The sequence below is a fragment of the Drosophila busckii genome, chromosome 3R, assembly GCF_011750605.1.
Source record: "Drosophila busckii strain San Diego stock center, stock number 13000-0081.31 chromosome 3R, ASM1175060v1, whole genome shotgun sequence".
In the NCBI taxonomy this organism is placed as follows: Eukaryota; Metazoa; Arthropoda; class Insecta; order Diptera; family Drosophilidae; genus Drosophila; species Drosophila busckii.
Genome location: NC_046607.1, coordinates 21,002,813 through 21,025,675, shown reverse-complemented (window position 1 = coordinate 21,025,675; position 22,863 = coordinate 21,002,813). Strand labels below are relative to the sequence as shown.

Sequence of the window (22,863 nt, the reverse complement as noted above, 5' to 3'; positions counted from 1 at the left end):
TACATTTACAATTGAAGTTCATTGAAAATAAAATTTACGTATACGTAATCATAATAAGAAATAGATTTGCAAGCTAAATTGTTTAGAATAAAATGTACTGGGCATGAAAGTTGTATTTATCTTTTGTCTAATTTGAATTTGGCGCCCTCTATTGCCGAGTTGAAACCACAAAGCCCCAATTAATAAAATAATAAAGTACTTTTAATTTCACTTTTCAATGTACTGCGAAAATAATTGTAAATTAATATCCCAGTTTTGGACATTGGTCCACTTTTTGCTCATATGCGCAAATAGCGCTTTTGGACATTTTTTTCTCGCCAAAGCTGCCACAGGACACACACAGATGGCGCTAAGGAGCTGCCGCTGTTTGTTTGCCAGCCCTGCAGGCAAATATTTGTGTGCAGCTATAGCGAATGCAATTAAATGAATGCGGGCCAAGCGACGTCGGGCAGTTAATCATGCATCGACATGTCTGCGACTGTGCCACAAGCTGCGACTGCTGCTGCTGCTGCTGCATTTTTTTCTATTTTGGCGGTCACTTCTAAGACGCATGCGAAAGTGTTGCGCAAAAAGCAGTTGGCAATTAAAACACGTTGCCAGCTTGCAACTGCAACTGTTGCTGCTGTCTAGCCAAAGCTGCCACATGACACACACAGATGGCGCTGCAAATGCCGCATGATGAGCGCAGCCAATTGGCCAAACGCGTCTTGCGCCGGCGCAGAAATGAGGAAGTGTTGGTGAAAAGCTGAGATGCGTTGAGAAATGTGGTTAATTGATTTTGCACTAACCCCCCAGACCCCACTCACCCCGCTACGCTTGGTCGCTGTCAGCAGCCAAACAAATGCGTTTTGTTATTAATTGCAATTAATTTTAAACTCTACTCTTCTCTCTCTCTCTCTTTCTCGCTTTCTCGCTTTGTTTGGTTAATAGAATCAAACTCCATGGCTGTAGAACAATGTCAAATGCTCGCGATCTGTCATTGATCGAGAAATGGGCAGATATTGCAACGCCGCCGACGCCGACGCTGCCAACATCAATATCGCCAACATCGCCGCGAGCCATCATCAAGTTCTGCTGCTGTCCGCAGCGCAGCAGACGCTACAATCTGAAGCAGCCCAAGTTCAAATCGTCGTCGGCCGCCGCCAATACGCTGCATGCTAGAAATATATTCGTCGATAACGATTTTACGTATATTGATGATGTGCCACGCGCCAGCAGCAGCAGCCAAAGCCACAACAGCAGCAGCAACAGCAGCAGCAACAAGCGCGTTCAAGATTGCGACAGTTATTACGATTGCCGAGATTATGTTGAAGATAATGACAATGATGAGGCAAATGATATCGCGCAGATCTCTGGCAGCAGCAGCAGCAACGACGGAAATGTGGCGCTGATATTAATGAATCAACGAAATGTGTCTGAACAATGGCGGCAGGACAACAAAGGCAGCAACAGCAACAGCAACAGTAGCAATGAACTAGCAACAACTTGCGCTGTCACAAACAAACTGAAAAGTGGCAATGAGCAAACGCAGCAGCAGCAGCAACAACAACAACACGAGTTACAGCAACAGCAACAACAAATCCAAAGACTTAGCAATAGCTTGCAACAGCAACAACTGCAACTGCAACAACAGCAACATAGCAATAAGGAAAATACACTAAGCAGCAACAAAAATTCAGCGCACTGTAATTATTGTAAATTACCCGACGACGACGCCGACGACGACGAGCCCCAAACGAACAACAACAAAAATAGCAGCAGCAACAAAAACTCGAAAATTGATTCACCGAAGTCGTCGCAGAATAAAATGACAATTACGACAGCAACAGCAACAGCAACGAATGTGGCTGCAACAACAGCCAATGAGTGTGGGTTGACAGCAGCAACAGCAACAACAGCAACCATTGCTGCTGCTGCTCAAGAGTTTGTGGGTGCTGCCACAGAAGTGCTGTGCAGCGATAAAGCAACATTGACAGCAACAACAGCACGTACAACAACAACACCTAAGCCCAGCATTGCAGCACGTCCGACCACGCCCAGCCGCCTTAAGACTGTGATCAAAACGACAATGGTGAAGCGTAGTCCTAGCCATGACTCAACGCAGGCGACGCATATGTCGCAGCCAAGCAGCAACAACAGCAACACCAACAACAGCGACGAACCCATACGTTCGGTTAGGGAGCGCATCGCCGCCTATGCGGCAGGAAATGGTAAGTTTAATCAGCTTTGGCAACTAAGTCGTGTTGTCGCCCCAGTGCCTGAGCCTGGGCGGAAATGCAGTGTGAGAAAATCGAACAGCGAGCAGCAACTGCTGCTGCTCACACAGTCATTAGGCTAGTTAAAAGCACAATAATGCGCATAATTAATTGTTGTTTTAAACAATTAAAGCTATAGTAAGCTATATACCAAATTTAAGCTGCGTAGATTTATTAACTCTCGGGATCTGGCAACGAACCCAATGGGAAACATTAACTAACAAAGTACTAAAGTTTAAGTTTATGTACTACACTTATATTTATAGCTGCTACTAACTTTTTGAACTATAAGTTGGGGACTAATTATATTTTTGAAGGTCAATCAGCTCATGCTGCATTCATTTCCTGCTCATCAGCAGCTTAATTAAATATCATTGCCCGATTTACTGAATCACGTTCAATGGCATGGGGCGGGCGTTTACTTACTTGCATTTTTTTCTCTTTTTAATGCTAAGTGCAGCCAATTAAAGGCAATTTGAGTAACGACAACGCTTTGTTAACTGCTGATTAATTCAACTAAATGCGCTCAACTTAACTTTCAAGTCGGTTGTAAGGGCGAGCGAGACTGCGGCACGTAGCAAAAGTTATAAACAATTCATAAGCAATGCCATTGATTTATTTTGACTTCAAAAGAAATTGACTGCAATTTTTTTTATGATATTTTCGGTCTATGAATTATGCATGACGTTAAGCTATGTATATCCGTTAGCTGCACACACACACACACACACAGGCGCACCTTTACACACACGCATGTGCACTCGACTCTATTACAAATCAATTAAATGCCGCAATGCTTAATAAAATAAAGAAAAAGCCACTTTAGACGGCATTCATAAAAAACTTCAACTCAAAATTGTTAGAGAGTAAAAAAATTATATTTTCTTTATTATTAGTGCGTTCGGCAATTGGAAATGACGTAAAAGTGCCGCATAAAGTTGAAAAATACGCGACTGGGTGCAGTTGCTTGCCCCCAAAATGCACAAACAGCAAAACAAAACACGCCTTGCGTGCCTCTTGTGCCCCATTGTGTCACCAAACTGGGAAAGTGCACTTTGCTTGACTCATAACCACGCCTCACAGTCAGACAGACAGACACACAGACAGTTGAATTGGCACAAGAGCAGGCAGCTAAACACGTACGCAATGCATCGACGTCATGAACGCATTTTAACTCTCTTTGATAGGCAAATGAGGCCTGAAAGAAGCCGCACAGCTCCAGCTTCGTACCCAGAGCTTAAGGCTTCTTGTTCTAGTCTGCGCTTCCAGCTGCTGATCGCTCAGGCATAGCTTAAGCGTCATCAGCATGGACAGCTTTGCCCTTATGCGATTCTGTGCGCCCAGTTGAGCAGCTTGGCAGCTTCTGCAGCTTTGTCTAGTTTGCTCCTTAAAGGCAATGATGGGATTATAGTTATAATTATTAAAAAAAAAGCAGCAAACATGCAGATCAGCAGTCTAAAAATTCATTTGCCACTGGCAGCTCACAAAGCTTTAATTTATTTAATAATTTCAACTACATTTTTCAAGTCAGTTAATTTGCTTTTAAACGTTTATAATTTGGCATAAATTGCTGAAACTGCAAACTAAGTATTTAAACAATAAATATGCATTTAAAAGGTTTTTATATTTTTTAAAATTTTAACAATATTTTTAAAATGTTTAATAATTTCAACTACATTTTTGTAGTCAGTTAATTTGCTTTAACTTTTATAAATTTAAACGTTTATAATTTGGCATAAATATGCTGTAAGTGAAAGCTTAATTTTTAAAGAATAAGTAGGCATTTAAAATCTTTTTAAATTTCTTAATATTTAGCAAAGGTTTGTGTTAAAAAATATTGAAAAGTTTACACTTATTACAGCGGCAAACAGAAAAGTCATTTGAATGACAAGTCTAACAAATATTTCATTTTAATTTCATTTCCATAAAAAAGCATTTAAAATCTTTTTAAATTTATTAAAATTTTAACAATAGTTTGTGTTAAAAAAAAATGTTGAAAAGCTTAAAATATTTTACAGCGTCAAACTGAAGTCATTTGAATGGCCATGCTGACAAATATTTTGTTTATGTAGCTTAGTTTGGGTTTTCTATTAACAGTTTGCTATATAGTGAGCTCAGCTTTATTGTTCAGAACTTTACTATTTATATATTTCTATGCTCAGCGACTTGATTTAACCTTTTGCTTTATTACTTGTTTTTCAATTGATATTTATGACTTCAAGTGCTTATTGTCTAGTTAGCTTAATAAAATTTTAATATATAAAAAAAATAATAAAAAAACACGTAGACAACGCACTAAGCTATTAATTACGTTAAAGTGACCTCAGTCGCTGTCACAGAATCAATCAGCGGCAGCGGCGGCAATAAAAAAATAGCAAACAGCATCAAGTATACGCCCCTCAATGAACAATAAGCAATGTACACACAATTGTTGTTTGTCTCTCCGACTCGGACAGTGGCCATTTAGCGAACACACCCAGCAAACAGTTTTTAAACAAATAAAAACAAATATTTTATTTTCTCGCTGTGAGCTGCGCGCTTGTTTGCCATGCAAAGATTTCAAAGAATAGGAAGCAAATAAAATTGTTGAGCACAGCAAACAAAATATAGAGAACAAAGGTGTGTGTGTGTGCTAATTAAAAAGCTTAAATGCTAAATGAAAGCTAAAATTGGCAGCAATTTGGAAAAGCTGCAGCTTTTTTTTTGAGTTTTTCTTTTTTGGGGCGCGCATATGTCGCGAAGTTGTCGTCAGACCTCCCATGAACTTTCAACGCGCCTCCCACACACACGTGTGCAGTAATTGCCAAATGTACCGTTAGCCGTTGCACAATTGAAATATTGCCAAAAAGGCAGAAGGCAACAACAACAACAGCAACAAGAGTCGAGTGTGGGCTCTTGGGCTAGACGTTTCGCCTGGACTTGGACTTTGCTGGCGGCCTGCCAATCGCCGCAAGACGATCAATTGGCTGGAGAACGCTGCACTAGAGTCGAACCCCCATAAAAGAAAAAAAAAATAAGCAACGAACTGTAGCCAAAACTGTCGCTGTCGCTGACTGAGTCGCTGCTTGGCCTGGGCCTGGCGCGTTGTCTGGCTGATTTACGAGCTCACCGCGGGTTGCTGTCGCGCTTGTTGTTGTTGTTGGACGCAACGCATGCGATTCAGAATTTTTAAATGGCAAGCGCTGACCAGCAGCAAAGACTCAAGTCTACAACTTCAAGTCTCCCAAATGTTGTTGTTGTTGTAACGGTGGCGACGACATTTTAATCAAGAAACTCAATCGAACGCACGCATGCGCAATAAAAACAAAAAATAAAATCGAACCTATAAAATCAACAAAGTTTTCACTTACACACACATATCACTACACATTCCACACACACACACACACAGCGTTGAATTCTCAAATGACGAACGACAGCAAAGTTCACTTGATCTTTAGACGCTTTGCCCCTATGCGAATTGTTAATACGATTTATGTTGAGCCACAGCTCAGCTCAGCGCTCAGCTATTTGCATATCCATGTGGACTGTGACAAAAGGTGAATGTGCAAAAAGAGTGAGAGAGAGACAGAGAGAGGGTTAGAGAGTGAGAGAGCGTGTGTATTTAAATTGGATCGCTGTCGCGGCTGTGAGCAAATAAATCATGCGGCAGGCATAAATTTAAATCTATGCGATTCAATTGGATTTGATTTGTTGAAAATTAAGCAATATAAATAAATAGCAAGTTAACTAGAATTTTAAATAAAACATTGCGAGGCACTTGAAGCAAGCAAATATAAAAATTTATGTAAATTAATAAAAGCAACAAGAATAGCTGATTTTTAAATAACAGCTGAAGCCGGCTGGGAAATATCTTTGAATAGCCCTACAAATATAATTTATAGTTATATTTTTTAAAGACTTAGCTCTTGAGTCAATAAAGATTTTTATATCAAACAAAATTAAATTATTTGCTCTATTCAATTTCTGCTTATAACAATTTTAATTAGAATTTTTTTTATAGCTAAACTCTGTATCAAATTCAATATCTTATTTTCTCTATACAATTTCTGCTTATAACAATTTGAAATGCGCTTATTTTTGTAAATGAATTCTGAATTAAAATATAAATGCTTATTCTTCAATTATTTATTTATTTGTATATGAATTTTTGTATGTGAATTTTAATACAATTGCTAATTCTTCAATTCAATTGATTTTTATTTGTAGAATTCAATTTAAAGTTTCATACAGTTTGAGCTTATTCAAGTTTTGCATATAATAATGTTGAATAAAAGCATTTTTATTTATTTATTTTTTTTTATTTATTTATTTATTTAATGTCAACTATGGACAGTCGACGATAAGAGAAAAGAATTACAAAAAATATTGAAAATTAAATTTAAAAAATTATTTTAAAATTATGTGTTTTGTTTATTAGATTTGATAAACTTATATTGCAAAAACACAATCAGGTTAATTATTGATAGTTAAAAAGTTAAAATAAATCTTTCAGTAGTGTGGTTATTATTAATAGTTAAAATAGATTTTATGCCATTGTTTTTACTTGCATAAAAAACTATTTAAAGTTTCATAAGACTTGTCCCTATTCAAGTGAATGGGAGTGTATATTTTATATATACGCAAAGTTTCAAGGCGCTGAATCTATAAATAAAACTTTAAGCCCCACAAGCTACTGGGGCATGTCTTGAGAGCTGAGCAAATAAAACATTATAAACTTTTATTTTATTTTTATAAAAAATAAATGTGTGTGAATTATCAACATTGTAAATAATTGTGTGCCATTTAAATGCGGCAGCGCCGAAAATTAATTAAAACATTTGCGTGCCGAATGTTGCGCGCAGCTCGTGAAATTCGCACACATGTTGCATGAATATTGCGAAAAATTTATGACAATTTAAATGGGACACATTCGGTGCACAATTTGCGGCGATTAGCGCTGAAATTTTCGCGCATTTGTGGCTTAAGCGCGAGCTGCACAGTGCCACATGTGGCAAGCAGCGAAGTTTTTGCAGCAATTTTTCATATGCGCGCGACAAAGCCGTAAAAGAAAAAACATTAAGTGTGTGTGTGTGTGTGTGTGTGTGTGTGTGCGCGCTGCTTGGGCGCGCCGCCAAGTGTTGCTGCAAAATATGAGCAACATGTTGCAGCAACAATAATTGCAGCAATTGCAATGATAACTTTATATATATAACTAAAATATATTTTTTTTTCTTTAACTTTGCAGAGCTGCAACAACAACCAACGAGTGGAGCGGCGCGGCAACATGAGAGTGGCAAGAAATTTACTAAAATTCAGTGCAATACAAATCAAAACAACATGACAAGCGATGTGAAAAGTGCAATTAGCAGTGGCAGCAACAGTCCACAGCAGCAGCAGCAGCAACATCAAACGCTTATCAACGGCAATGCAACGCCGCCGCCGCCGCCAGCAACAGCAGCAGCCAACACGTCAGTTGCTAGTGCGACTATCGCCGCTGACACGACGCGCTACAAATCGGGATTAAGTGATGTAGCGGCTGAGGAGGACGTTGATGATGCAGCGAGAGCAACAGCAGCAGCAACTGCAACTTCATCTGCAACTTCAGCTGCGAGCGTTTTTAGCACCGGTTGTGCAACTATGCCGCGAGTTCGCCAATACGGAAGCAGTGCGGCAGCTGCAGCTGCAGCCGTCATGACAGCTGATAAGAAATTCTTAAGCCGCACACCCGCCTCAGAGTTGCAGCATGTGCAACATAATCATAAGCTGCAATTTGCCGATAAGAAAAGCGAAGCTGCCAAATTGGCAACGCTAGACAATTTGGATTTGGCGCATAGTCTGGACTTAATTGATGATGATGGTGAAGATCCCTACGGAGCGCTGCAGGATTATTTGGAGCGTGTTAAGGTGAGACAGCGACACTTGTTGCATATTGAATTTTATGTTGTTGCCACACACACACATTTCGACAGCGTGACAGACAAAATGTGTTAAAGCAAACACAGCGACGACTTTGCGTATTCGTAATGTGTAACGCATACGACGCGTTGCACGCCCCAAGAGTTGCTGTGTGTACATAAAATTTTATGTTTCTGTACCGGAAAGCGCAACATCGTCAACATAGCTTATTTTTATAACTGTTGTTTCGCATTAACTTAATGTTGTTGTTGTTGTTGTTGCTAGTTTGGCTCAAGGCGGAAGCAGCGCACGCACGCATTGCTCATTAGCATTTGGTTTATGAGTTCTGTGCTAAAGTTAGTGCAAGCTTAAGTTGCTAACGTGGGTTGTTGAAACTAATTTTTTGGCTAAATTGAAATTATTAGCCAGCAACTGTAGCTAATGCTAACAAAATATGTCACACTGCAGCCTACGCTAAGCTTTCTTTTGCGCATGTGTGTGTGTGTGTGTCTCTGTGTGTGTGTGGCGCGTTTATTATGACAAATAGTGCAGCACTTTAGACACAAATTGCCGTTACTCGTAAGTCGCTTGTTGTCGTTGGCCTTAGGCTTAATTTGCCTAGTTATGAAATGCGTTTGGTGTAGGCGTCGCTTTGTTGCTGACCCATTTTGAACGCGGCAGCAAGCGAAGCGTGCAACAAATCTGGTGGGCAGCCTTTGAAACAGATGCAACATGACATGAGCGGCAACTCGTTTTGGCTTTTGCGCTTCCTGCATCAATTAGCTGCTGCGTGTGTATGTGTGTGTGTCTATCCATAATTTACTCACACAGCCAAGCGCTGCAACATGGCGTTAGTAATTGCGCGAAGCCGCAGCCGCAGCCTTAAATCATCATCATCAGCATCAATCAAGCCTTCAACGTCTAATGTAGTTTTTTGTCTATTCAAAAATAGTAAGAGCGGGGGGGAGGGGGGTTTAAATCTGATAAGCCAGTCAACAGCTAGACAAAAGCTTTTGGCTTGCGTGTATTCTCGTCAATGATTTTAATTATAGATATTGACAAAGTGGCGAGATGTGAAATTGAGACGTATAAACTCAACAAGCTAGGGATTGTCTTTGCTGTACAGTGAACCCACAGAGAGCTGCGGCTCCAATTATATGTGTGCTGCTAATGAATGTGGGCGATGGCTTTGACTTAACTTTATGCAACTGCAACTGCAACTTCGAGTGTAATTTGCAGCAGCTGCAACGCAGCCCGCTACAGAGAAAGTTGTCTTTGCCCAATTTGCAAATGACGTTTTTTTGTCAACGTCAACAGCAAATGGCAAATGGCAAAACAAATGGCAATAAAAGGCAGCGTCAGGCCAGGCACGTTACTATTTTTGTCAACCAGGAGTAGAGCTCAACTCAACTCAACTAAGCTGAGCTGCCATGCACAATAAACCAGAAATCGCAGTCTCTGCCAAATGAGCAAACAAAAAAAAAGCAAAATATTTAACAAACTCGCGTAGTTGTTGTTGTTGCTGTTGCTCATGTTGCTGCCACAAATCAAATGAAAGTGAAGCGTTTGCAGCTTCTACAATTTCACCCGTAAGCACAAGCCAATCATAATGCAGACAGCAATTAAGCCGCTGTCAAAGGCTGCTGCTGCTCGTGTTACAGTTGCAACAGTTGCAACTGTATGTTGCATGTTGCTAGCAGCCTAAGCTGCTGTTGTCAACAGCAGCATTTGCTAGCGCTGCTGACAATGCGTTGATATTTTCCGACAAGCAAATCAGTTTACTATATATCGCCAATTTGCTGCTGCAACACACACAGCATGTGGCTGCAACACACGCGAAGCACAACTTGGTGCACTTTCTTTTTGGTCAAAACATTTGACACAAAATAGTCAAGCAAACAAAATTGTTGCTAAAAAGTAAAGCGCGCGAAATTTAATTTGTACAAAGTTGCGAGCTAATGAATCATGCCACATGCCCCAATGACTAAGCAGCAGCATTAATTTCAGTTCTAGGTATTGCTAATGGCAACAGCATTTCATTTAATTAGTTGATTAATGCATTTATATATAAAAATTGAATTAATGCAATACAATTTAAATGCAATTTTTTGTTAAAATGCTATTAATGCAGCATATAAACGATTAAAAATCAATTAACAATTATGCAACATATGATTAACTTAAGCTGAGCGTTTATTAATATCAAGTGAAGCTTTTAATTTGCATTAATTTTTGTTGACTCAATTAATTGCGCATCTAAACGCATTAATATTTGCTATAACAATTAAATGCGCAACTTAAACAATTAATAGCTTAATATGCTAATTAATTGTGCACAAATTATTCAGCAAATATGTGAATTTATTTTTCTTTATTTAAGTTCTTTCATTAGTTAGTTGCAGCCTTAAGCAACAAAGTAGCTGCTGCCAACTATAAACTCCACAGCTCTGTTTACCAATTAAATATTTTGTAGCATTTATATAAAAAAACGCTTCCCTTTGACCCTCATTTGTTGTTAAATTTGTAGACACAAACTGACAGCTCTGAGCTGCTGCTGCTGCACGTGTGTGCAACTGCGTTTTGGCTTTGGACTTGGACTTGATACCAACAACGAGTCAAAGTGTCATTGCCCAGTTGAGTGCCCACAGGCTACAGCTGCACACAATTTTTCTAAGCAAACCGAGACGCACACAGCAGTGAGGCGAGTTCAGTTGCTCGCTTGGCTTGTGAAGTGCCATTGAAATTACAATGATCTTCATATGTTTTTGGTCTGATCGCAGACGTCAAGCTACCAAAAAGCCATAACGCAGCATATGTTGGCTCTGGCTCTGGCTCTGGCTATGACCTTCGTTGGTCAAAAACAAAAAGCGCGCTGGACAGGCAACATATAAAATATTTTGACGTTTGTCGATTGCGTTAGAGCCAAATGGTCGTCGCTGTTCAATGTCAATGTCAGTTGCCGTTTGAAGTGGAAAATTTTGTCAGTGGCTGCGCTACGATTTTTCTTGATTTTAAGGTTCAATGCTTGCTAATAAGCTAAAGCGTTAACGCTGATTGATGTGTGTGTATATGTTTTGGCTTTTTTAAGGGATTACTACTGTGACTGACCTTTGCAGTCGTAGCTGTCACAGCTGCTGCTGCTGCTGTTGTTGTTGTTGTTGTTGTCTGCATATCTAGACTTGAGCCTCTATCAGCGACTTGGCATCGCCTGCGTGCCACGCCTTGTGTTGCAGCTGCTTGCTTGCCACAATGCTGATTACATTTAGCGATAAATTATCCAATGAATACAATTAAAACGCATGCCCAAGACCTTCACAGAATTCTAGAAAGGGGCCCCCAAGGGCAAACTTCGTCGGCAACTCTAGTCAGCGCTTTTCTCACAAAATCAATTGCATGCTTTACTTTATTTTTTTTTTTGTTTCGTTGTGTGACTGTCCCTTCGTGCTTTAACAAAAAAAAAATAAATAACATAGAAACTAAAAATAAGCGTAGTAAAAGCAAAATTGCAAGCGCCTACGGGGGTTGCAACTGTTGCTGTTGTTGCTGCTACAAAACGTGCTGCATTTAAATGTCCAATTGGCCATAATCAATGTCAATGTCAGTGTCATGGTCAGGCTCAGCTCGCAGCTGCTGCTGCCCCCGCGTTAATTGTGTCTCCAATGGGGCATGCAGCGCACTACGTGGCCAGGATGTTTTCACCTGCTGCTGCTGCTGCTGCTGCTGGCGGCGCATGCCTGGCTTAACAATCAAACCCCAATGTTGCTGTTGCTGCTGCGACTCCAATGGTTGCTGCTGTAAATTTGCTGACATTGATCTTGTCGAGTGTAATCTATTAGCAGGCCGCAACAGTTGCTGCTGCTGCTGCTGCTGCATGTACATTGACGACTTGACTGATTGATCGTTACCATTAATTTCATGCGTTGACATTCTTTGCGGCCAGTTGTCGCCTGGATCATTGTACAACTCAAAGCCGCTTTGCTGCTGCCGCTTGCCGCGATTGGGAAAGAATGGATCGTCGTTGTTGTATAGATCGCTTAGCTTTACTTTTTTGCCACGATGCGCATAGAACGGATCGTCCAGTTGCAGCAGATTGCGCTGCTGTTTTTTGCCACGATTCGGATAAAACAGATCGTCATATTTAAACAGATCTTTGACTTTGTCCTTCTTGCCGCGATTGGGCACAAAAGTTTCATAGCGCTGCAGCAGCGACTCCAAATCAGGTGCATTATGCTTGCGACCACGTGGCGGTATAAAGGGATCGCTTTCAGCTACAAAGATTAAATTGTATTAAAGCTTAAAGTTGTAGTTGTTAACTTACCGCCCAGCTGATATATATTAGCACGATTCTGTTGCTCGCGTCGGACTAGTATATACTGCGGCTCATCTACAATCAGCGGCGGTTCCAAGTGTCCCGACAAATTCAGTTTCTTCCACATAAACATCCCAGGATGATAAAAGTCCGCCGAGTGCGGATTTAAACCAAAGCCACTTGGCTTATACGAATACATTTGCTTCATGGCCCAGTGTAGAAAGCGCACTATATCCTGTTCACCAGTTAGCAGCATGAATATCTCATGATTATTATGACGCAGCGGCAAATCCTCTTCATCAGCTTCGAACAGCTCCTCAGCATCTTCATTTGTGGCATCCAAACGATCCTGCGCTGCTGCCAGCTGCTTATGCAGTCGCGTCACCGCTTCTTTGATTCTGCAAACAAAAGATTAATGTTGCTCATCAGCAGCTGCTTTAAGGATGGGTCTGCGTGGGTGCTGCTTAGGTTTCAATTACACGTGCGTTTCTCTTTTTCAACCACAAAATGTAGCTTTGAAAATTATTGTAGTTGTTGCTGCCTACGCAGCCTCAAACAATCAGTGACCCAGAAATATAAACCAATGCTCCCCTCCCCTCCCCTCTGCTGTTGTTATGCAGAATTGCTGTTTATCTGTCTGTCATGCTTGCTCATCCAATCAATAGTCAATTTAAGGCAATTCCCCTTTATAAATTTCTGTGTAAAATTACAAATTAAATGCACAAAATACAAAAGCAACAACAACTGCAACTGCAACTTATGCGGGCCAATTAATCGACGCATTTAACAAATCAACAAAAACACCCAAAAAGCAAATGAAAAACACACACAGCGAAGCACGAAGAGCAAGAGAATGAGCTAGCAATGATTAATTGTAAATTAATAGCAGCGCACAAGCTTAAACATTTCTTGAAAACTGTAAACTGCGTAAGGCAAAGCAGCAAGCAGTTTACTATTATTACAAGCGGGATTTAAGGCAGAGAACTACACCCAAATATTATATGCACTTTGTTGTTTAACAAGCAGCTGAACTATTATTGTTCATGTATAATGTACCTAAAGAATTTATACACTTTGACTAAAAAGCTTCACAGCAAGCAGTTAAACTATTACTACAAGCAGGATTTAAGGGTGTTGAGCAAAAGTGCGCTGTAGTCAAATATTATATACACTTTGTTGTTAATTAAATTGTTTAGCAAGCAGTTGAACTTTTATGACAAAAAGCAATGCAGGGAGTGAGCAAAAGTGGCATGAACCCAAAAAACTTTGACTAAAAAGCTGAAACTATTACAAGAAGCATTTAAAAGAGCGAGCAAAAGTGGGTTATACCCAAAATTTTATATACACTTTGACTAAAAAGCTTTACAGTCTTTCTAGCTAAACAAAAATTTTTATAGTTCTAACCATTTCATACTTTTGCTCAAGTTCGAAATGTACTTTGTTCTTAAAGTTAATTGAAGCTGATCTAGCAGATATGGGATATACCCAAAATTTTAAATACACTAGCTTTACAGCCTGTTTAGCTGATTAAAAATATTTATAGCTCTAATCATTTCATACAACTTTGAAATTCACTTTGCTGTTAAAACTAATTGAAGCTGATCTAGCAGATCTTATACTACGCACTGCTACAATCTTTTTCCACAATTTTGAGCTACTCTTTGGCGCTTTCTGCTGCTTCTAAGTGTAGCAGCAACTGTAAAACCTCTAGCCATTTTATACTTTTGCACAACTTTGAAATGCACTTTGTTCTTAAAGCTAATTGAAGCTGATCTATCAAATCTCAGATCAACTTTTTGCACAACTTTGAAATGCACTTTGATGTTCAAGCTAACTGAACTGATCTGCTACAAACTTTTTGCACAACTTTGAAGTACTCTTTGGCGCTTTCTTCTTATTCAAAGTGTATGAGCAACTGTAGTATTTATAGCTCTAGCCATTTTATACTTTTGCACAACTTTGAAATGCACTTTGCTGTTGCAGCTAATTGTAGCTGATCTCACATCAACTTGTTGCACAACTTTGAGCTACGCTTTGGCGCTTTCTGCTGCTTCAAAGTGTAGCAGCGTCTGTTAAGTAACTTTGCTCTGCGATGTGAATTCACATCTCACTTCTCAGAAATCCGCACTCAATGCGCTAAAGTCGCTTTTTATGAGCAGCTCAGACACTTAAAGCGCACTTATTCTATATAATTATAATAAACTGTAAAGTTTTAAAAAATTTCACACCTCACTGCAGCAGCAGCAGAGGCAGCAAGGAAGACTTTCAGCTTTTTATGCTGAAATGAAAAGTGAAACTTTGCATTGTAATTGCCGCAGCGAATTTGCTGACAGTTGAACATTTCATTGTTGTTGTTGTTGTTGTTTTATAAAATAAATCAACATACCTATAAAACATACAACAATCTGTTATGCGACTGCGCTGAGCTGCAATCTGTTGCTTTTGTTTTTTTCACGCCCATTAATTGGTTTTGCGTGTTTTTTGTATTTCGGGGCCCGACAGCACAAATTGTCGACGATTTGTTGCTCTTATTGTTTGACTTTTGTCGGGGCGCCACATATCGTGCGCTCTTTTATAAAAGGTTTGCCAACAAACTGATGCGCTTGATAAATTGCACTTCAGCTTTAATTGGTGTGCGAGAAAGTTTAGTGGCAGCAATTGGTGGCAGCAGCAGCAACAACCTTGAACCCAATTGTTGTTGCTGTTGCCACCCAATTTCATGGCTCACCTGACCGCCAGCATGGCTCGATTGTAGTCCCAGGGACAGTTGCCGTTGTGGCAGCGACTTTTGCCCCAATATTTGTGTGGCGTGGGCGTGGCAGCAGCAGCATAGCCGCCTGCAATTTCCTGCGGCACTGATTGCTGTCGTTGTTGCTGTTGCTGTGGCAACTCTAAATCATAAGCCTCGCTGCTGCTGCTGCTGCTTAGCGCTTTTCGATTAAAATCCGTCGGCATTGTTGGCAACTGCTCCGCTTCCACACGATCCGCTGCAGCGTAGTTGTAGTTCAAACTTCGTTTGTGCGCTGCTGCGGACTCCTTGCTGTGCCCCAGCATATCGCGCAGTGCATCGACGTTGCCGCTGTCAAGCAGGACGCGTGCATCCTTTGGCCAATGCGACTGCTGCTGCCTCAAGGCCGCTGTTGCTGCCTCTGTGGCAGCGATAAGCGATGGTGGCAAAGATAAAACCACGTTGCTGCTGCTAAAGCCGCCGCCGCAATAAATCGCCAGGCAGACACACAGCCAGGCAAGCGTGAGCCTCATGCTGCTGGTCTCGACTGCTTTTTGTTTTTTGTCCGATCGAAACTGCAGCCTCTGTTCCAATTCCGCAAGTCGGGCCCAGCTTTGATGCCCAGCGACTGCGACTTAGAAACTGAAAGTGTAGCACAGCCAGCTTCACTTTTTATAGCCACACAATACCAAGCACTTTTGGGAATACTGTACAGTGGACACACACGAGCGATTGTTTGCCTCAATGCGCTGTAGCATGAAATTAAATAAATATATTAATATACACAAGTGAGGCAAGTATGACGACCCCAGAGGCATAAATAGAAATAGTACAGCTTACTATTGATATTAAAACAAAGTTTAATTTAAATCAGAGTCAGATCTACACTGCGGCTGCTTTTCATGCTCAATAGTTGGAAGCTACAATAATTTATTACTTGCTAATGCTCGATCGCATTTGTCTGTGGCAAGGGCTGCTGCAACAACAGCAACAATTGTTGAGTAATGAGCACGGCACGTTATTAATGTCATTGGTATTGGAGCAGTGTCTGGGTCTGCGGCACAGCCTCGGCTGCAGTTCTGGAACTTAGGGCCACGATTTTTAATTAAGTAATTCGCTGACTTTGTTAGCCCTCAGCCTTAGACTCAGATCTTCTTTGTTGGCCTGGCTCTTTGCCTTTTTGTTTTGTTTAATCTGGCTAACAAATTGCTTCATTTCAATTTATTTGCATTTGTTGTTGTTCTTGTTGCTGTTGCTGCTGCACGGCCTCGTTGTTCATCTTGTCTGCAGTTCGTGGAGCAGTAAAAAAGTCTTTTGCCTTTTGCGGTCGTGTTCTAATTTATTTGTCTTTGATTGTGGGGCCCCTTGTGAGTAATGTCTGATCGTGTCTTTGCCCTCAAACAGTTGCTGGCTTCGCTCTTTTCAAGCAAATTAAGCAAACATACATCATTGCCGTGCCCATTAGAAGCTGCTGCTGCTGGCGCTCGCTCGACTTGGAGCTCTGGGGCTTGGTCTTTGATATATGCACGCAATTAGAGCGCTAATCAAAACCCAACGCTCTACACACACAACGCCACGCGAATTTACTCTAACCACAATTTCCTGCGTATTCTAATTGCAGCTGGAGATCAACGAAGTGTTTGAGCTGCGCAAGGCGCAGCGACTGCAGCAGCAACTGCAGGAGCAACTGGAAGCTGTGCGCCAGGCCAAGCAGCTTGATGAATTGTCGCGTTCCACGGAATCAGATAGCGGCTTTGACAGCAGCAGCAACACAACAGCAGCAACAGCAACTAGCAAACCAGTGACAACTAAACTAGAAGCGCTGCCACCGCCGCCACTTAGTCCCAGCTCAAGTCCTGCTGCTGTCGCTGCTGCTGCTGCTGAGCCGCCAGCTGAGGATGTTAACATTTGGGCAAACAAATTTCTACGTGATTTGGAGAATCTGATGTCGGGCGATAAGCTGCCAGCAGCACAACTTGCCGCCCTTGCCGGCAACTGCTCAAGCCTGGACTCGCCCACTTCGAGAACAGCGCCCATGCTGCTCTCAGCTGCAGCCAGCGCAGCAGTGCAGCGTCGCTGTGGCAAGAACAGCAGCAACAACAACAACGCAGCCAACAGCGAGCAGCAGAATGGACTCGTCTTGAAACCAGAGAAACATGTAAGTCAAACAATGAGATTTCCAAATCTTAAAACTCACTCGTCGCACACAATTTCGACATGCTTAAGATAAAAACATAGAGGGAATTTAATCTTAGAAACAAACAAACTGCGTCCATATGTTTGTAATTTATGAGTTCAACATTTTGTGGCAAGTTTGCTAGATTAGGCAATTAGCTTTAAGTTTAGCTGCAATATTAAGATAAACTTCATTTCTATTTTATTGCGTTAAATAAGTTTTTATAGTCAAAACAAAAGTCAAGCCAACACTAAAATTTCGTCACGACACAGCTTCAATCGATGACCCACTTACACACACACACACACACACACACACACACTTAGATATGTAAACATAAACCATAAACCAAAGCCCAGTAACCTAAGCAACTTGTTAGCTGTCGCTGTCTTATCATATCAAATAGATCTAATTAAAACATTTATAAGCCAAAAGGCAACTCTCATAAACGGCACCGAGTTTGTGGTTCGCTCGCTCGCGTTGTTTGTTTCTGTTGCATATGCTTAGCATACATTGCTTCAAGCAGCAGACACTGCGATTATCTCGCTGACAAAAAAAAAAAAGAAGAAAAACCTCAAAAAAATGTAAGCGCTGCAACAACAATGCAAATATTAATTTACAAAACGCGTGCCACAAGTTTAGAAAAAAGCACAAACCAAAAGCCAAAGCTGCATTGTGGCTGCTTAACCAACAAATTTTGAGGTAGTTTAAAACTCTCTATCTCTCTATATATATTCAATACTCACGGCTGTACAGGCAGGGAAAATTGTAAACCAAATAGATCTGCAAGCAGCGTGGAGAAAAAGACTCATACATAGGTTAGGATAATAGGATAAGCATTTACTTCGATAAAGAATATTCCAAATAGAGTAACTTTTCAATTCTTATAATAGTAAAATCTCTTTTCATCTCTTTCTATATTCAATACTGTCCATAGTAGTTATGAGACTTAAAAAGATCTTGAAAAAGAGTGGAATAGGATTAACTTTAATTACGAGTTTCTTATTTGAAAAACTGAGCATAAGAACCACTTGGCAATTCTTATAATAAAAATAGATATATGATATAAAAATAGATATATATATTACGTATATCGTTTGTTCGGACACAATTAATTTACTAGTAAAACCTCTCTCTCTCTATCTCTGTCTGTCTGTCTCTCTCTCGCTCTCTCTCTCTCTATCTGTCTCTCTCGCTCTCTATCTCTGTCTGTCTCTCTCTCTCTATCCCTCTCTCCCTCTCTCTCTCTCTCCCCCCTCTCCCTCTCTCTCTCGAACTCCATTTACAATACTGTCCATAGTAATTATGAATTTAGTAACAATTGAAGCCCAAAGGGAATGGAATAGACTAAAACATTTACTTATAGTTCTTGCTTTTAAAAATTGATCATAAGAACTGCTTGCTAATGCTTATAATAAAATCCTTCGATATATTATATATTCGACAGCAATTAATTTGCTACTTGAAACTCTCACTCTTGTGCTTTATATTCAACACTGACTGCTGTCAGTTTACGCGCAGTTGCTGCATCTTTTATTAAATAAGTCATGACAAGGTGAACATTTCTCTCTGCATGAGAACAGCGAATAATTGACACAAATTTCTGAGTAAAGCGACCTCAGTCAAGCAAAAAGCTAAACTAAACCTCTTTTGTCGGCGCTCTCTTTCCCACTCTCTCTCGCTCTCGCTCTCTCGCTCTCCTTGACATAAGCTGTCATATTTCGCAGTAATCGTTCAAGTAAAAGTGCCAATTAAAAATCCTTAAGCTCTCTGCACTAATTAATGCAGCAAATTGTGGCAGCGCTCAGTCAGTCATTGAGTTTAGCAGCCACCAGGCAAGCGTATAAATCAAATTGCAACATTATCGAGGACACAAGTGCGTGCCACGAATTGCCAATAAAAAAATAAAGACAGAGAATTTTACAAAAATGAAACCAAAACAGCAGAACTGTCAACGAAAGTAAAGCAACACATGTTTTTTGGGAAAGGTGGTGCGCAAAGTGGGTCAGTGGCTGGCCAGCCAGCCACAGGGCTGCAACAAAATGAAGACTGCAGTAACTGCAACTGCAACTGTTGCAACGTTCAGCTGTCAGCACTGCGCGGCTGCTGTGACAGACCAAGTGGAACCCAACGCCCCAATTTAGTTATATGTGATGTTTATGAGACGCGCTGGCTGTGCGAAAGTGAATCTGCAGCTTTGCGCTGTGTGGCATGCCACATGAGGCTCAGAGCTTAATGATGATGAACCATGCACAGGCAGCGGACAACAAAGACCACGCATACAAAAGCTTTTCACGCAACTTAACGAGCAGCGGCGGCGGCGTCCCCACCCTTTGGACTTAAGTAGAACTTGCAAATCACTGTGTGGCAAATAAACATGACGAGAGGCAAGTCGAGGCTGCAGCTTGAGCTGTGACTGGGGCTGGGGCAGGCGTTTAAGTGTTTTGATTTGATAATTATTATCAGTGAGGCATGCGTGACCGCAGGCAGAGGCAAGCGAAGCGGCTTGTCCAATCGATTTGCGATATATGTTGCACACAGAGCCAAGAGGCAAGCGGCACAGCTGTCAGCTGAGCTTTATTTCTAGGTCAGCTACATCAATAAATGTGCGGCTGAGTGAAAATAAATTCAGAATTTTCATCATGTCAACTTTTATGCTCAATTAGTGGCATTTACAGTTTTCCACACAAGATAAAGAAAAACTCAAACCCAAACCCCTTCGCTTGCACTTTTATGTGTCATTTTGTGTTTATTTTATTGCAGTTTTCATTAACTAAACAATTCGATTGCAGTGCGTTCTGTGAGAAATCTTCAAGTCTTTATAGCTTTTGAATTGGCGTTTCGGGTATCAAGTTCTCTACCGATTTCATTTTACTTTTTATTATTTCAGTCGTTAATGCCGCCTCAATTTCAGTTTTGTTACATATGTAAACAAGTTCAACTTGCTTGGAGAGAATTTAGTTTCGGACGCTATTAAAATAGCTAAATTAATAGAAATCAATAAACTCACAAAAGATCTGGCAACGCGATCGCTGGCGCCTGCCCGGCTATAAATAGTCATGGCTAGCTGCCCATAAAAGACATGGCCGACAGTCGCGGCGACTCTCGCGTCGAGCCGCCGCCCCAATTAATGCGTCGCCCCGGCGAGAGTTGGCGGCTCATTAACACGCAGTTGGCCAAAACGACCAACACTGCGTCTGCATCTGTGTGTGTGTGTGTATCGATAACGTTATCGTTGCTTTATTAATAATTCATAGCAACAGTTGCAGTTGCAACCGCCACAGCCACAGCCATAATGCATTACAAATTTGAACTGAACTGCACAGTATTCCCCAAGGATATGCGCTGGGCTCTGCAATAATTACATTTAGTCTCGAGTCGAAGCGCCTTATATGGCTGCCAGGTTACAACTTTGCTGCATCAACAATAAAACTGGCAGACTTGTTTCAACATAAATTTATTGATTTTTAATGTTAGCTGCACTCGAAATGAAATTGCAATATAAAAACGTTTAAGCGAGCGCAGGCAAGAAGAAAATACAGTAAGGGTTAGTTAGAAAATGCAAGCGTAAAGATTTAAAAAAGAAATAATATTTAAAAAATTGTGTAGCAAAAAGCGTGAAATTAAATTCGATTTATTGAAGTATTAACTATAGATATACGAGTCTTTAATCAAGAATTTCTCACTCTCATCTTAGCGATGATTTTAACTGCATGAAAGCGAATTTGTTACAATTGACTAAGCACTGCCTACAATTGGATATAGGCATATAATATATTAATATATAGATAAAACTGCTTACTTTCTTAGAATAACAAAGACTTTGATCTCTACTAGGGGTAGGTTCAGGTGGCAACTAAAAACACACATCGATCATCATTTTAGTCTAGTTAGTATTATACGCTCTCTCTCTCTCTCTCTCTCTATTTTAGTTATTAGCGTAGCGGCAGCTGCAGAGTTGTGGAATTCTTTAAGAATGCGCAGCTCTGAATAGTTTGTTTTTGAATTTGAATTGAATATTGTACAAGTATTTGGAAAAGTGACGACAATTTTATACAAAACTATGCAACAGTATATCGAGTATTAGTTGAAAGTTATTGAGGCGAATGAGTGAAGCAGCGAGTTATTTGTCTCGACTGCCAGTTCTAAAGGGCAGCTAAGCTAAGCGTATTGGATTTATCGATCGGTTATATATATATGAAATAAGAATACTAAACGGCACTTAGGCCTAGTATTTAACACTACAAAACTTTGAACAAGTGAATTTCGAGCATAAGGTGCTGGAATATAGTAGTTGTTGTTAAGCTAAGTTAACCTACTTGACTCAGCTAATAGTAATCTACTTAATCTACTTGACTTAGCTAGTAGTAATCTTCAGTTAAAGCTACATGACTTAACTAGTGTTAAGCTTCTATTGAGCACCAAAGAGACTTCAGTACAGCTTACGGCTAATTCGAGCGCTTAGCAGTTTATTAGTTTATGAAAAGTTACTGCTTATAACTTAATCAAAAGCTCTCTTCAATGCAATCAATGGCAGCTCGCATTTCTTGCAGTGCATGTTGCTACCCTCTCCCCTCAGCTTACAACTCGTTAAATATTATAAGAATCTGTATAACTTCAACAGCTGTAAGCGCTCCTATGGCCTTGTTATACACAAGTTCTTATGTTAGTTACATTTGCTACGCTCTGAACTGAACTGAGCATTGCCAATATGCGCTGCTTTGTTTAGTACACACACACACACACACATACAAAGCACATATTGTTTGCCAAGCAGGTTGGCAATTTCACTGCCGTTACAAAAGTCAGTCGCCAAATGGCCCCAAGGAATCGATGCTCACGTCAACAAAATAAGAGCAGCAGCAACAACAACCTGCTATACATTTTTTTATCAAGCTCAGATGCTTTGAGGCATTATGTACACACACACACATGCATGCAACATATCTCTTTTTTTTTTTTTTGCTGCTTGCTACCAATAAATCATTTAAATCAATTTCCGCCTGTTGCTGTTGCCTTTTTTAAATGAATTTTGTGCGCTGCGCGTTAAGAGCGAAAGAGAGCGCATGTTAAGCGGGCAGGGGGGGGTTGGGTTGAGCTGCAGTTACGCGCCAATATAAAATTGTCAATCGATTGCCAAAAGGCTTGCAAATCCAATTGACATAACAAACTTAACGAATGCAACGAGTCAATGCCACGCCCAGTTGATCGAGTTGGCTGGGGCGGGCATTGAACAGGTGAATGCAGCTTGATTCGCAGAATCAACTCAAAGACAACATATAAATCATAAGCTACAAACAATAGCAAATGTTTTCTTTATAAAAAAAAACGCTAAAGCAAAACATTTTTTTATGTGTTGCGTTGGGATTAGAGATGAGCAGAAATAAATGCGCAGGCATGAGCTCAATTAAATTTTAATTTTTATGCTATATGTATATTTTTATGCAATTATGATTTTAGCTAGAATTTTGTTAGTATTTTATTAATTAATAAAATTAATAAATGCGCAGGCACGAGT

The 22,863-nt window shown here is 40.4% G+C and overlaps 2 protein-coding genes across 5 annotated transcripts in view; one reads left to right on the top strand and one right to left on the bottom strand.

Annotated features, from left to right (window-relative positions):
• The window catches only part of LOC108603213 (rho GTPase-activating protein 7), a 90,967-nt gene that overhangs the window by 50,436 nt on the left and 17,668 nt on the right, over window positions 1-22,863 (top strand). For 3 of the 4 annotated variants that reach the window (XM_017991807.1, XM_017991805.1, XM_017991806.1), the window contains 3 exons: window positions 931-2,210; window positions 7,483-8,141; window positions 16,791-17,327. In XM_017991807.1, coding sequence (XP_017847296.1) covers window positions 956-2,210; window positions 7,483-8,141; window positions 16,791-17,327 — 2,451 coding nt within the window. In that variant the 5' untranslated portion in view covers window positions 931-955. The remainder of the gene's footprint in view (window positions 1-930; window positions 2,211-7,482; window positions 8,142-16,790; window positions 17,328-22,863) is intronic. The other variant, XM_017991808.1, reaches the window with a different exon arrangement.
• LOC108603215 lies at window positions 11,680-15,754 on the bottom strand. Its single transcript, XM_017991810.1, has 3 exons — window positions 15,170-15,754; window positions 12,451-12,839; window positions 11,680-12,400 (listed from the first exon to the last, which is right to left on the bottom strand). Exons 1-3 carry the CDS (start codon window positions 15,700-15,702, stop codon window positions 11,697-11,699), a joined length of 1,626 nt encoding a protein of 541 aa, XP_017847299.1. The 5' UTR covers window positions 15,703-15,754; the 3' UTR covers window positions 11,680-11,696.